Source organism: Capra hircus, chromosome 8 (assembly GCF_001704415.2).
Source record: "Capra hircus breed San Clemente chromosome 8, ASM170441v1, whole genome shotgun sequence".
Classification (NCBI taxonomy): Eukaryota; Metazoa; Chordata; class Mammalia; order Artiodactyla; family Bovidae; genus Capra; species Capra hircus.
This window is the reverse complement of record NC_030815.1, coordinates 102,916,993-102,932,900: the sequence shown is the minus strand read 5'-3', so window position 1 is coordinate 102,932,900 and position 15,908 is coordinate 102,916,993. Positions and strand designations below refer to the sequence as shown.

The 15,908-nt window shown below is 51.3% G+C and overlaps 1 protein-coding gene across 14 annotated transcripts in view; it reads right to left on the bottom strand.

Moving 5' to 3' along the window:
* The window catches only part of ZNF618 (zinc finger protein 618), a 206,671-nt gene that overhangs the window by 72,304 nt on the left and 118,459 nt on the right, over positions 1-15,908 (bottom strand). For all 14 annotated transcript variants that reach the window (XM_018052641.1, XM_018052645.1, XM_018052642.1 and 11 more), the window contains one exon: positions 810-1,072. In XM_018052641.1, the coding sequence (XP_017908130.1) occupies positions 810-1,072 (263 nt within the window). The remainder of the gene's footprint in view (positions 1-809; positions 1,073-15,908) is intronic.

Sequence of the window (15,908 nt, the reverse complement as noted above, 5' to 3'; positions counted from 1 at the left end):
GGCAGATTTTAAAAGTCAAATTAGTCACCAACGTTTAAAGCCAGAAAAATTTACCTTAAAATTCTCATTTCTGGCATGCGCTGTGTCCAGAGATCTAGCCACGCTGAGCCCATCTTCCGAGTTAGTTACCGTAACTCTCCAGCTGGACCCGAGCCCCACCACCTGCCTGTCTGGCTCATCTCCACGATGCTAAATAAACGTATCTGTTGGGCCTTGCGGGCATCTGCGTTTGCAAACCTGGCAGGACTGTACGCAGCCTCGGAGGGGTATCCCCTGGCTCACGCTGAGAAGCGGGGAGAGATGGTTTCTAAGAAGCTCATTTCTCTGAGCTCCTCGGAGCCCAGCCCAGACCACAAGTGGTAGAAGAAAGTGCCAGACGACGACTCATCCGATCCTGATCAGACAACTAATCTGAACAGGACCCACACTGAAAGCCGCCCCCGGGGAAGCCCAGAAGGAAGAAATGCAGACAGGCATTTAGGACACTGAGTGCTGTGTGCTGTGCTGGACGCACAGTGGAGGGATTCCACCAGGCCCGCAGGAAGCTCCAGGCATCTGACCTGAGCGAAATCTTAAAGGACAGGTCAGCTTTTGCCACGTCAAGTGGGAAGACAAGCGCTCCAGAGCAGAGCTGAGCAGGTAAAGGTGAGTGTCAGGAGCCGAGGCCCTTCCTTGAGTGCAGAGGGGAGCCACAGAAGGCCCCTTCAGCCAGGGAGGGGCAGGGATCCCAAGCCTGTCTCCTCCAGCACTCTGCTGCACGTTCCCGCCCCGGCCCTGGCCCCGGCCCGACCCTGTGGAGAGGTGCTCACCCAGGGTCTGCTGGTTGCGGACGCCGCCGATCACCACGCAGATCTCGGCGGGCACATCGCCGGCGGTCCCGTCCTTGCTGACTGCCTTCTTCTCCTCCTTGGCCTCGCCCTGCCAGATCACCTCCTGGATGTAGTCGTCCGGCAGCTCCGTCTTGACCTTCACCTCCGTCATCGTTCCCTGCTCGGCGCTGAGCGAGGCCTCAGCCGGCGCGGGCTCTGGCCCCTCCAGCTTGGTGCTTTTCTGGCTGCGCTTCAAGCGCTCCCTGGCAAAGAAGAGAATCTGCTCAGACTGGACCCCAGCACCGCCCCAGACCTACCTGGAAAACCCCCCTCCCAGTCCAGGAGGTTGCAAAATGTTCAGCTACAGACCCACCTCTCAAGTAACCATTACCTTAAAAAGCACAGGCCACTCAGGTGCCCCTGAGGATCCTCTAGGGAACCCTGGGGGCTCTGAGGAACACAGTTTGAAAATCACTGGGCTCTGATGGCTCCAATTCCACCCATTTTGCTGATGGAGAAGGTGAGGTCTAAATGTGACCAGTAATTCTTATAACTGGAGCTACATGAGACCTGTAAGGAAAGCTCTGGCTGGAAGAAATCAAGCTCTTCTCAAGCTTCGATGTGCCCATGAATCAGCTGAGAATCTTGGTAAGATGCAGATTTGGTTCAGCAGGTCTGGGGTCTTGCCTAAGTGTGCATTTCTAACAAGTGGCTGGGGGGCAGGTGCTACACTTGGAGCGGTAGGGGTGTCAGCAGCTTGATGTGCGCAGAGTGGGGTCCGCCCCACCCTTTGCAGAAAGGCTGCAGAGTTCCTCCTGCTTTATAGACAGGAACATACAAGCCGAAAGGCAGGGAAGCTATGGAACCAATCTGGGCCCCCACCCTCTGGCCTCTAGGTGGCTCTTCAAATAAGAGAAACCATCCTCAAGTTAATATGCTCAATATGGAGGAAAGCACTGAGGTCTCACACAGAGCTGTGACCTGCCCAGGGCCACACACAAGACTGGTGGCCAGCCAAGGCAAGAAGCCAGGTTCCTGCCATCCACTGGAACCACTCTCCTTTCAGGGAGACTCTGTCTTATCACAAGGGCCCCTCGTCCTTCTGGCATTGGTTGAAAAAGCCAAGGTGTGCACAAGCTGGGGAATCTGATCATGTTCCCGGCCTGTGATGCTGCCTTGGCCAGGTCCAGCCCTCGCCACTGCTCCAGAAAGGCAGCTGCACCGTAAACTTCAAGGCCCAGACCCAGGCAGGCTCCGTCAGGGCCAGCTAGTATACCAACTGGAGCTTAGCGGAGGTGTCCAGGCTGGGAGGCAGGACCTGGGGTCTCATCCTGGATCGGCAGGGGGCTTGCTGTGTGACTCTGGACAAGACTCTTCCCCCCTCTGGGCTTCCAGCTCCATCTACCCCAAGAGCATGGACTTTATCATGGCCACTGTCCCTCCCAGGTGGGGGAACTGAGCAGAGACAGAGAAGGAAGGCCCTAGCTGATGAGGAGGGGGCACAGGAGGGCCACTGGGGAGGGGCTGTGGATGGCACTGCACCTCCCACCCCTACTTCATAGGGTGAAGTCCTAATCCCCAATGAGACCATATCTAGAGATAAGGTCTTTACCAGGTAATTAAGGTTAAAGAAGATCAGAACAGTGGGGCCCTTATCTGATAGGACTGTGGCCTTTGAAGAAAGAGAAAGATCTTTCCCACTCCTTCCCTACCAGGTAAGGACACAGAGAGGAGGCTGTCTGCAAACCAAGAAGAGGGAACAGAGGAGGCCTAACGGCCTGGCAGGAAAAGGATGCAAGGAACTAAATTTGGATCATCCAAGGGCCAAATCTCAGAACTGCGATTCTCAAGTTGTGGGTTCCTGCAAAAGTGACGTCACTCCCTGAGCCTCAGTCTTCACACCTATACAACGGGGATAAACACAGCACCTACTCCACAGTGCTGTGATGCAGACACAAGGCAGCGTCTGCAAGGGACCTAGAAGAATGGCCCCAGTGGAGACATTCTAAGGGTACCTACCGTCTACAGGATGGCGGGAGGGAAAGGAAGTGTGCAGAGGACACTGGAGAAGAGTCTTACATGGCACTGATTTTAGTGCAGGGTCTGCAGAAGTAAACCAGTGGGGTTTAAACCCCAGTACTGCCATCTCAGCTTGGACCCCTGTGTGGGCCCTGACCCTCTCTGAGCCTGTTTCTGCACAGGGAGGCAGGGAGCCCGGCACCTATGCAAAAGGCCTCAAGAGGATCAATTGTAAAAAATGTAGAACCAGAACACAGTCTAGAGTGACTAAGAGAAACTTCTGATGGAAGCTGCTGAAACCCCGATTCCTGCCCTGAGACCTAGCAGGAGATACCACTGGTCAGTCCTGCCCACTCTAAGGCTCGAGGGGCACAGAGATGGGACTCAGGGACCCTGTCTGATTGCCAGGGGCCAATCTGGCAAGAACACAGCCCACAGGTCCTGGGGCAGCTGGGCAGACAGGACCCTTCCCTGGCTGGCCTCTGGCTGGCCCCGACCCTGCCTGGAGAAGGCGCTCAGCCCCAAGCTCAGAGCCCACATGCTTCCCAGGGCCTGAGAAGAGATCATCAGAGTGGAGGGGTCCCACCTGTCAGCGGTCCCTGCAGCTGACGTCACAGAGCAGGAAGGACAGCCCCCTGTCCAGAACACCCTCACCCTGGGGTCTGAGACCATCCCAGCTAAGCAGACTCAGGGTCCCTTCCTGCCCTCAAGGACCTCAACAGCATCTGCCATCCTGGTACAAGGGAGGGCTGCTGGGAGTCTGACAGATTGGGCTGTTGGGAGTCTGACAGGTTGGGTGTCCACAAACCCCGCAACCTCGGGCCAGACACTCCCCTCTCTGAGGCTCAGTATCCTTGTCTGTTAAAGGGGGACCACCATGAACCTTGCCAGCGCGGGGCAGGTGGTGAGCCAGGGAGCTGCACAGAATGGATGTGCGTGGATGGCAGCTGCCATTATAATGACACTGGTCCACGATGACGTCCCTGCCTCCAGGAAGCCTTCCCTGATTGCTCGGGATGGAGTTAGACCCCCACCTCTGAATGCACTGCCCCCTCCCAGCCTGTCATGGGCGACTCTTACACCAGGAGCTACATCAACCATTGTCTCGCCCACGGCACAATGGCACACAACCATCTTCTCCCTTAAAGGCGGCACCCCCGAGCCCACGCTACACTGAGAACATGGGGACTTCTCTTCCTCTGGCTTCACAATTTAGATTTACAAGCCCAAATGTTGCTTTTCTTGGATGCTTTACATTTAATTAGGTGTCCTCATAACAATGGAATTGCAGAAGTCCTTATATCACTTTGAATTAGTAGTGCAGCTCTTTCAAACTTCTTTAAAAATTTTTTTTCATATATCATTTTTTAAAATAGAGCTCATTATTTTAATTATATCCATTTAAATGTACAGTGGAGCCCTTGGATATTCTCAGCACGAATCATTAGGTATATTAGTGAAAAAGCACTTGGAATCTATCTACATGCTGACACTCCATAATCTATTCTATTTGTGTCGCTGTAAAATAGATTTATATATAGATAACTACAAAATAGTTGCTCAAGATATGCTATGAATTTTATATTTAACCAAAGTCACACTTCAACATAAAATCTAAAGTCAGGCACTAAAAGGATATTTCTCAGTAAGTACATGATGTCTGTGGTCACTGCTTACCGCTCAGGCCAGAATGCCAGGATAGGAGCCAGACCAAGCAGGTCCCTGCCCAAGGAATGCCCTAAGGGACCTGGCTTTTCACTAAAACAATGGTTCTCGAAGTGTGATCCTTGAAGGCCTAGGGGTTCCAGAGCAATGGCCCCAAAGCACCCATGGGGCCTGAATTACAAGGATGGTGGTGGGTAGGCCTCCAGGAACATCACTTTTTCTGTCTCTGATACCAACAACTTTCCTTTTAGTGGTGGTGGTGGTGGGGGGGCATGGGTAAATGGTGGCCCCTCCAAAAGATAGAAAGTGTGAGTCGTTCAGTGGTGTCTCGTTCTTTGTGACCCCATGGACTGTAGCCTGCCAGGCTCCTCTGTGCATTGGACTCTCTAGGCAAGAATACTGGAGTGGGTAGCCATGCCCTCCTCCAGGGGATCCTTCCCAGCTCAAGGATCGAACCCAGGTCTCCTGCTGCAGGCAGATTCTTTACTGTCTGAATCACTAGGGAAGCCAAAAGATAGACCCAGGACCTAATCCCCGGAATCTATGAATGTGAATTCATTTGGGAGAGGGCTCTTTGCAGATGTAATTCATTTCAGGATCTTGAGACAAGACTGTCCTGCATTCTCTGGGTGGGCTCTACGTGCAACGACAAGTGCCCTTATAAGAGACACAGGTGACATCTGATAGACAGAAGAGGGGACACTACAGAGAAAATGAGAAGGCAGGAGGACCACGGACTGGGCGGATGTGGCCACAAGCCAAGGAACGCTGCAGCCACCTGAAGCTGGAGAGGCCAAGAGTAGATCTGCCCCCAGAACCTCCAGACGGTGTGGGACCCTGGTCTAGACCTGCTTTCAGGCTTCTGGCCTCCAGAACAGTGAGAGATCGAATTTCTCTTGTTTTAAGCTTCTCAATTTGTGGTATTTGTTACGGCAGCTACAGGAAACTAATACACGACGTGTGACTAAATTAGAAGAAACAGCCCCAAAGCAGTTACCTTTGCAAACCCGTGGCTTCCGCCAGTCCCAAAGTTTTCTTTTGCTTTGTTCTTACTCATCCCCATGGCCAGGTCTGATCTGGTCAATGCGCCCACACGCCTGCTCTGGGAGGTTTCAGAAACAAACCTCTTCCTCTGGGTCTTAGCAGACAGTTCGCTGCTCATATACACCCCATCACATCTGGCGCTCACAAGCGCCCTGTGGCCAGACAGGGAACCAGAGCAGAGGGCAGGGCCCATGTCTGTTCCTCCCCCCTCCACATCCAGCCCCAGCCTGGGGCCTGCTGCACAGGACAGACTCATCAACACGATGCATAATGAACGGTGTACCCAAGGACACACAACCTCCAGCAATGAATCTGAGACCAAGTCTTGCAACTTCTGTCCTAGAGTTGTTCCCGCTAAGCCCTGCAGTCCAAGAAAGCCACCAAACAACTTCTCAGTGGACTGGAGGCCCAGAGACAATTGCCATTTCTGGCCACATTGAAGGAAGAGTCCCAGCGATGCCAGATGCCCAGGAGTCAACCAAAGTTCTTCCTGGGTGGAGTTTCTACATCATCCCACCACAAATGCTAGCACTTAAAATTCTAGCAAGTCTCAGGGGTCATGAGAAGTCCTCAGCACACTGGACTTCCGTCCTGCCCCTACTTGAGTCAGTTTTTCCATCTGATGATGAGTGAGCTGGAGTCTGAGATGTCTAAGGCCCTGGTGGAGGCCTGACCTCTGCCCCACAGGTGTCTCCTGTCTCTGTCGCAAGGCTCAGCCTCAGGGCCACTCCACCTCCACCAAAGGCCACTGCTTATTTCCTCTGGTACTTTAGCCACTGAAATAATGCTAAAGATGGTGGGGAGGGATCTCTAATCACAGTGTGTAAGTAATGACTTGGTTAACTCTCTCTAGAATAAAACCTCATTAAAAGACTCCACTCATTACAAAAGAGAGTTAACTGGCCTCAAGCTGCACTTAAACACAACACTCTCTATGCATGCATGGATGCATGCGATGTTAAATGAACTAACACACATCCAGCCAAGATGTCAGGGGCCATGTGTACCCTGCTGCAGAGGCTGACCACTGACCCAGTCCTCCAGTTCTACCCAGCTGCCCACCTACCAATAATTGGAGCACAAATGACTTTTATCTGCAGATATTGGGAGGTTCCTCCTCAGCAATGCCTTCCAGGTCCAGTGAGGTTTCTGCCCTCTGCCCCCATTCCACCAGAGCAGTTCTTTCCAAGGCCTCCCAGGACCTCCAAGCTCCTAGGTCCAACAGTCCCTACTGGGTCCTGACTGAATACATCTCTATCGGCAGGCTTTAAGGAGCTCCCCTCTCTTCTCCTCCAACCCTTTACTCGCTATGCCCTGGGCCTTCCCGTGGGCCTCTCACCTTCTAGCCACTCCCCTTTCTTCTGGGGATTCCTCTTCACCAACCCAACCTTTCCATGTCAACCTGTCCCAAGGATAAGTTCAGAAGCCTCTTCTATTTTCACTCATACTCACTTCCTACACGATTGCACCTAGATTCGTGCTTTTACATATGAACTATGTGATGATGAATTGCAAATCCTATCTTTAGCCTGGACCGCTCCCTGAGATCCAGACCTACCTGAACAACTGCCCGGTGGACATCTCCACCTGGATGCCTAACAGGCAGGCACCCCTATTTACAGGTCCAAACTGAGCTGCGGCTGTGCCCCTTACCCCAAGTCAGGAAATTCTCCTGACTCCAATCCCAGTGCTCTTCCAGCTACACCCTGCAGCCAAGGACACAGTCATCGGTTAACAGTAGTCTTCTCCATTTCGGTTAGTACGATTCCACCTCTCTGGGACCATCCTCGTCTCTTCCTTCTCACTCCCTACTCTTCAGTCTACCCGCAAATCCTATCAACCCCACCTTCAGAATATGTCCAGAAGCCGACCACCGCTTACCAGCCCACCGCCACCACTCTCATCAAGCTGCCTTCCCAGCTCTCTTTTTTTGCTGTAATATTCTCAGAGCCCGTCTCCCTGTTTCTATCCTGGCCGGGCCAGCTCACGTCACTCCTTGGCTCAAAACCCACTTACGGTTCTGAATCTCACCCAGAGTAGCAGCCAGACTCCTTGCTTCAACCCTCAGGGCTCTGAGACATGCCTCACGTGCCCACTGACTTCATCTGCTAAGCTTGTCCCTCCCGTTTCCTCCCCCGGGGGCCACAGCAGCCTCCTCCCTGTCCCCTGAGCATGTGGGGCAGGCTCCTGCCTCAAGCCTTTGCATCTGCTCTTCGTTCGCTCTTTCTGAATACTCTCCCGGTCCCCAGATGCCCATGGCCGGATCTCCCCTCCTCCAGGTCTTCACTCAAACGTCCACATCCCTTCCCTGCCCTACCTGTTCTGCTCAGTATTTACCATGCACTCATGTAACACCCTTGTTACCGCTCGTCCTCGTCAACGTCTCCCCAGCTAGAACGAGAGCTTCATGAGGACAGGGACACTGTCTCCTCGGTCTGTGGTCACCTGCAGCGCTGCCTGGGCGAGGTGACCAATCAACGCCTGCTCGCCTAAGGAGCCAAGAACGAACCTTGCAACGGTCAATGCAGCGTGGCCTTTGAGGTGTCTCCCTCTCCCCACCCCCCAAAAGAACTGCTGATGTCTGGACTGCTTCAGCTGACACCCAGAACTGAAGGCAGCAACGTCCCACCCATCTGGCCCTCGGGAGGACACGAGCTGGAGATGTTTCATTGGAGCCAAAGTTCTGAATAAGTGAAGCTTCTTCCTGAACTGTCATAGTCTTGTCTTCATCCTTTCCGGTGGGAATTTTCTTGAATGCAACAAGCTCTTCCTACTTTCTGGAATACCAACATGGCAGCCTTAGCAACGCTCTGACACCATCACTTTTTTTTCCCTCCAGTTTTGAGATACTATTGGTAAAAGAAATCAGTCCTGAATATTCATTGGAAGGACTGATGCTGAAACTGAAAATCCAATACTTTGGCCACCTGATGTGAAGTGCTGACTCATTTGAAAAGACCCTGATGCTGGGAAAGGTTGAGGGCAGGAGGAGAAGGGGACGACAGAGGATGAGATGGTTGGATGGCATCACCGACTCGATAGACATGGGTTTGGGTGGACTCCGGGAGTTGGTGATGGACAGGGAGGCCTGGAGTGCAGCGGATCATGAGGTCGCAAAGAGTCCGACACGACTGAGTGACTGAACTGAACTGATATATAACATGCAAGTTCAAGGTGGACAGGATGGTGATCTGGTATTACAAAATGACTCCAGCCCCTGAAGATGCAGGGCCACTATTATATCTTCCATTAGCAGATTCAGGCCATTGAGCAGGGGTAGGGCACTGAAGTCTCAGGGTGATACCCACAAAGGAGCCTGCAGCCTCAGACCAGTGGCTCTGGGCTCCCCCTCTGCTTCTAACAGGGTCCGGCTCCGAGTCTCACTGCCAATTCCCTGTGGCTCCACCCCACTGCTTTCTGTACCCCTGAACCTGGACCCTGGCAGATGTCAGCCACGATGCAAGCAGTAAACAGCCAGGTGTGAAAACGCCAACACGCGGAGTGGAGATGCTGACGCAATGATACAGTCACAGGTGAGTGAGGACAGGGAGCCAGGACACAGGCGGCTAGAGGGGCCGGGGGCAAGGCGCTGCTGCAGGCCGTGTGCGAGTACCACCTCCTTGCTCTTCACAATGCCTTACTCGGCAGGTAACTTTGTTTCACAAATTAAAAAAACCGAGGATCAGAGAAACAGAGTGACTCTCTCGTGGTCACACAGCTTTCTAGTGACAGAAGCAGGATTCCACCAGGCCTGTCTGACTCCAATCCTTGGACTTTTTAAAACCATCATCTGGATGGTTTCTGTTTTTTTTTTTTTTTTCTAGAGAAAATAATAAAAAACACTTGTTGAATGAATGAAGAAATGCAAGACTGAATGACCAGAAGCTCCAAGAGACGGGGAACACGTGCATTTCCTTGTCTCCTACCGTATCCTTGGTATCTTGGCCGAACAGGCACACGCTCAATGCTAAAAAGAGAAATGCAAGGAAACAGAGAATCGGAGGGCCCATCGCTGCCGCAGAGAAAGGTGCTTGGGCTCTGCTCAGCGCTGACCTCCAGCTCTCCTTGATGTCCTTTGGATGTAAAAAGGTTCCTGTTTTCAGCCACAAGAACAGAAATCATGAGGATAAAGGTCACAGCTTCACTACCAACCCGGAAGGGCCGAAAGAGAAAGAACCTACAGCAAAATCCCAGTTGCTGCAAACCCCAGTATCAAGGCAGCTATATTTACTATTCCACCCGTGATCCAAATCTTCACGCCATCACCCATGCCTTAATAACCCCCAGAATCATCCACTTCTTTTATGTATCACTGAAATATTTTAATAAATAGTCAAGTAGGAAAGATTAGATTAATAGATTAAAAACTATTAACCTATTAAACAACTCTTAACAGTCTAGAAATTCAAAATATCCTACAATGCATAAATATATCATTAGTCTGAATTAATTTTTAGGCACTTAATTTTCTACAATGTATGGCTGTCAGTCAGCCACAACGCTGGGTAATACTGCAGCTCGGAAAGACAGCGTGAAGACTTAAATATTACGAGTTAATTCCCTGGTTAATTTAAACCTAAAATAGAGAAGAGCAGGAGTCTTGAGCAACAGCTGTCAAGTCACAAACTCCGACATTTAGCAGGTGGGGCCCTCCGGGGAAAGCTGGAAGCTTCTTTCAAAGGAGTCATGGCACATGGAAGGTTGGCCCAGGTCAGTAATAAGAGTTGCTATTAACAGTGTCTTACACAGAGGCACTGACTGTGTTTTCCAATGGGCTGGTCCACGGTATGACACGTATCAGCTAGCAATGAGCACTGCTCTCTAAAATCCCGCCGTGCTATGATTCGCCCTATACAACTTTGGAGACTCTGCAGACTCAGGAATTCTCACCCACTTAGAATGCCCTCGACAGGCAGGCGGGGAAGGTGAGGCCACATAGGAGCCCATGCCCACTGTCCTGCACATTCCAGGGCACCCATGGTGTCCTGCACAGACCCCGGGAGCAGGTGTCTCAACCATGAAGAGTGAGGCTACACCTAGGCTCTCACACTAGCAATATAAACAGAGAACACACCCCTTCTGCCATCAACGTTACTTCCTACTGAGGTTGCGACTTAGCCTCGATCACTGATGCCCAACACTCCTGGCCATTCACCTTGGCATGAAATGTAAAGAGGCCTCCCGACAGGACTGCACCCCTTCTCTCCTGCCCACCTCGACAACTGATGCCGGGAGCTGCCCAGCTGCTTAGAAAGCTCTGCTGTCCCTCCACCATGCTTGCCCCATCCTGGCACTACATCTGGCCTCCACCCCTCTGTTCTCCATCCACCAGATCAGCTGATGACCTTGTATGGGATCTGGAATGCACAGCCAGCTCCATCCACGCGCCCTACTATGAACACCCAAGCCTGGTCCCTCACTTCCCAGAGGTGTGCTGCCCCCGGATATACAAACAAGACTCCTCCATACACAGTCCAGTCTCCCCAAGGGGTTTGAAGATGATAAACTAGGTGTGCAGGCTGTTGCCAAGCTTCCTAACCTGCACACACCTCTCTTTCCTGATGTGTAAGCACTAACCTTGAAGGGTTATTTAGAAGATTAAAGCACAGAGATGTTCATAAGGCGCCCAGCACAGCATCAGACACCTAGTGGGGCTCAGTAACTGTTAGTTCTCTTCTCCTGTCTCCACCAAGCACTTGTCAGGCAAAACATGAAAAGTGTGGTCCAACTGTGGAAAAGACGAACTCTTAGGTCACAGGTGGGGAACTCATAAATGAAGGCAGGAGAGGAGTGCTTAGCCCCTGTGAAAACCAAAGGAATGGAGGGTAGGGGCCCCTGCATACATCCGCAATGAAGAGGAGGGAGAGGTGGGCACACACGTGGACAGGTTCACTGCAGGATGGGAAGGTGGTGTCGGGAAGGTGGTGTCATCAAGGTGGTGGGTGTGATGTACCCACGCTCTTAACCATCGTGGTTTGCATGAAACCTGGTGGCGGCGGAAGCCAAGGGTGAGGAGAACGATATAGACAGTGAGGCTGTGGACATTTCCAGGGTTGCTTTCTCGGATTGAGGGCTTTTGCCATTAAAGGGTTCAAGGGACTTCTCTGGTGATCCAGGGGCTAAGACTCCATACTTACAATGCAGGGGGCCCGGGTTTGGTCCCTGGTCAGGGAACTAGATCCCACATGCCGCAACTAAGACCTGGCACCATCAAATACATTTTAAAACAGGGGGAGTTTTTGAGAAGCAACCCGGTCATATCATCCTGGTTCCATGCTCAAGAATGAGTTTCTTCAGGACAAGACAAGACTTCCAGATGCTCTGTACTGGCCACTGCAGCTTCATGAGAACTTTCTTAAGTATGCTCAAGGAGCACAGGTGGGAAACTCGAGCTGGGTGGTTAGACAGTCTGGGCTCCCGAGAGACCCCAGTCACTTCCCATTGCTGGACAACCCCAAGCTTGAGAACCGCAGGGCCATTTGGAAAAGCAATTCACCATTTTTGATACATATGACTTGTAGTTTGCATTTTTGTGGCCATCTCCAGAGGACAATCCTAAGGATGTCTGAATTTTTCCAGCATCTGCCTTATTTGTACAGTTAACAGTAACTGATTAAGCAGAGTGAACTGTGCCCATCAGAAAAGCAAGGGGCCCCTTTGGAGTAAGCAGATGAACCCTTACAGTCAGCCTGCAATTTATGATTTTTATAGCCAAACTCTGGTCCCAAGTCTGGTTGGTGAGAACACACATTTCTGGAAATTAAATGAGTTCCAATTACAGGAACACAAACCAACAGTCAAGATAAAGACTGAAAAGTGAAAGTGAAGTCGCTCAGCTGTGTCCGACTCTTGCGACCCCATGGACTGTAGCCGACCAGGCTCCTCTGTCCACGGGATTCTCCAGGCAAGGATTCTGGACTCGGCTGCCATTTCCTTCTCCAGGGAATCTTCCCAACCCAGGGATCAAAGCTGGGTCTCCCGCATTGCAGACAGACGCTTTACCCTCTGAGCCACCAGGGAAACCCCCAAGATGAAGATGGTGCCTGGCTGGTTCTCATATAATTCATTCTGCTAATACCATCCTGGTCACTGACTAGCATCAGGCCTACTGGTACTAGGGCATTTTGTACAAATAAGGTTAATTTGTCTAGGGCTACTTTAATTTTCCTGCTGAAAGCCAAAATGCTAAACAAGAAGAAGCTATCATTTAAAAACAATTACACAGACATACACATGTGGTTATGAGATTTAACTGTCCATCGGGGGGGAAAACCTTGGCTTAAAGGACAAGACTCAATGAGGCCCAAAGCCATCTGATTATCTGGTTGACCATGAACAGTCTATTTCTCAGGCCCTGTGAGAAGGAGAGATGCCAACTGGTGCCTCAGAGGGACCCCGGGAGGGTCACTTGAGATGTGCAAACTGCAGGACACGGGAAGTGGATCATGGAGGGCCCTCAAACATAAGTTCCACCCCCAGAGTCCACCTCCAGGATCCCTCTGATGTCCAGGCTCTATGAGAAGTCAACTGCCACCCACTGTTCTCTCCTCCTGAGAATGGAATCCAGCATTGCAGCGACAGTGGCAATAAAAACAAGCATTTACCGAACATCTACTACAGACCAGGCATTGGGCTAAGGGTATATAATACCACTTTAAAAAAAGAGAAAACTGTGTGCCTGTGCCTGGGCTTTGTTGCGGATACAGGATCTTTTTTTTAATTTTAAAGTTGTGGCATGCAGCCTCCTTTAGTTGTGGCATGTGGGATCTGTTTCCCTGACCAAGGATCAAACTCAGGCCCCCTGCATTAGAAGCATGGAGTCTTAGCCACTGGACCACCAGGCAAGTCCCTACATATCGTCATTGGTGCACTTAATCTTCATTCACACCGCTATAAGGGCAGTATGAATACAACCCCCCATTTTACAGATGAAGAAACTGAGGTCAGGTAACTAGCCAAAGGTCATACAACCAGACAGTAGCTGGTGCCAGGATCTGAACCCAGGTAGTGTGGGCTCAGAGAGAGGGTGAGTGAGATGCCTCACAGACCAAGCATGCAAAGTAGGAGCCACAGGGACCATCTTGTTCAGCTCTGGGGCTCTCCCAGGACCAAGCAGAAGGCTGTGCATTTTGAATGGAGGACTCACAAAATGCTTTGCTGAAACGAATTCCTCAGGCCTGAAAAACATGGCCTTTCAGAAACTCCCCTCCAAGCCTACTGTCTAAGGTCCTGCCTGTCCTGAGCTTTTGGCAATACCTCTTTAACATCTTGCCCCCTGCAGTTTATTCTTCTGGCAGACAGAATGATCCTTTTAAAACCAAATCATGTCACTCCTCTGCTCAAAACCCCCAGTGGTTCCCCATTTCACACAGGGTAAAGGCCAAAGTCCTGACAACAGTCTCCAAGGCCCTATGCAGCCATATCAGTCTCCCTGTGGCTGCTCCAACCCATTGTGCACACTCCTGCCCCAGGGCCTGTGCACACTCCTGCCCCAGGGCCTTTGCACCTGCTGTCCTCTCTGCCTAGAATGCACTTCCCCAAATGACTGCTTGACTCAGCCCCTCATTTCCTTCAAATCTCTGTTCAAATGCCACCTTCTTATTGGTGCAGTACTCCTGACTCTCCCCATCTCCCTCTCTGCCCTTCCCCCAAAGCACTTCTTACCATATGACAGGTGATATAGTTTCAGTACTTATGTCTCCCCCATTCCCACAAGAACGTGAGCTCCACAAGACCAGGGATTTCTGTTTTGTTCACCACTCTATTTACAGCACCAAGGTCAGACCCTAGCACTTAGCAGGCACTCAGTAAGTGTTTGTGGAATGAATGAATGAGCCTTGGTCTTATCACCCTCTCCTCTACCCCAGCCTCCCTGTCTGTACGGCCTGGATCACTTGTTAGGCAACTGGTACACATGACGAACAAACAAGTCCCTCACCGCCTCTATCCCTGGCCTGCCTTATCTCCAGATGAAAGGGCTGGACCAGATTATCGGCAAAGTCTTTCCAACTCTAAAAACCTTCAACTGACCAAAAAAAGGCAGGGCAGGGGGGCGGCTAATTCTTCATTACAGCAAGGCTGAAGCTACATTTATCTGCCTATGAAAACTGCATTCAGAATGCTAGAATTTTCTACAGTTAAGGCCCCATAGCCCTCCACGCCTCTTAGAATAAATGAGGTTTAAATGCATTGTGCTACGCGATCTGTAACCTGAACACCAGGTTAGCATTAACCTCAAGTGCTGAGATCACTGGTCTTGTAAAACCGACCCAGGCTGGGTTACAGGGAAGTAAACCAAACCACCGGCAGTTGTCTCCTAGGATCAGAAACACCACCTCTCCTTGTCCCCCTCAATTTAACACTAATTCGTTAGCAGCCCATGCTGTTGCTTTTGGGGTTTAGCCAGAGGCCCTCTGGAGAAGGAACAACATGAGGTGTTCTGGGCCAAAAGGAAGGCGCTGGGACGAAAGCAGACCCTGGTGTGATAACACAGCATGCATGGCACAGCTTGGAGCGGTGGTCAGAGAGTCACAGGTCCTTCAAGGTCAGTCCCAACCGGGCCCATCCAGCCTCACTCTTGACTTCGGGGAGCCTCGGGCTTTAGTCTCTCCATCTGAAGCTGGGACTGCATGAGTCTAATGCTCCACAAAGCATCCAAGACTCTTAACCCTACCTGGCCAATCTAACCCAATATCTGGGCTCAGTCATGCCTGACAATCTTTGCAACCCCATGGACTGTAGCCCACCAGGCTCCTCTGTCCAAGAGTCAAATTCACCAGTGGCATCAGCTTAGGGCTATGTTAATGTTCTCTGGACGTTTAACGCAGAACTCACTTCTCACACTGATTGCTGGGTCACTCGACAGTAACACTGCCCTGGTCTTTCAAAGATGCTCTATTAGCTTTAATGACAGAATCAATATAAAATCCCTTGTGAGCTCCTTCTGAGGCCCCGCCTTCTGGACAAGACCCCAGCCGACGGCCCAGCCCTGGTCCCCTCACAGGCTCCTCTAAACTCTGTAAACTGATCACTTCCTACAGCAGCAGGAGGGCACGGTAGCGAGGCACCTGCATCAGAAGAGTCAGACCCGGGTAGGCACCCTGGCTGTGCTGCTCACTTCCAACTGTGTACATACCTCTCTGGGCCTCGGCAGCTTCAGTAGTAAAGTGGGAATAATAAGATCACCCTTCACAGAGCTGTGATAAAGATTACAGGCTGTGCTGTGTATAGTTGCTCAGTCGGGTCTGAGTCTTTGCAACCCCATGGACTATAGCCCACCAGGCTCCTCTGTCCATGGGATTCTTCAGGCAAGAACACTGGAGTGGGTAGCCATTCCCTCTTTCAGGGGATCTTCCTGACCCAGGGATCAAA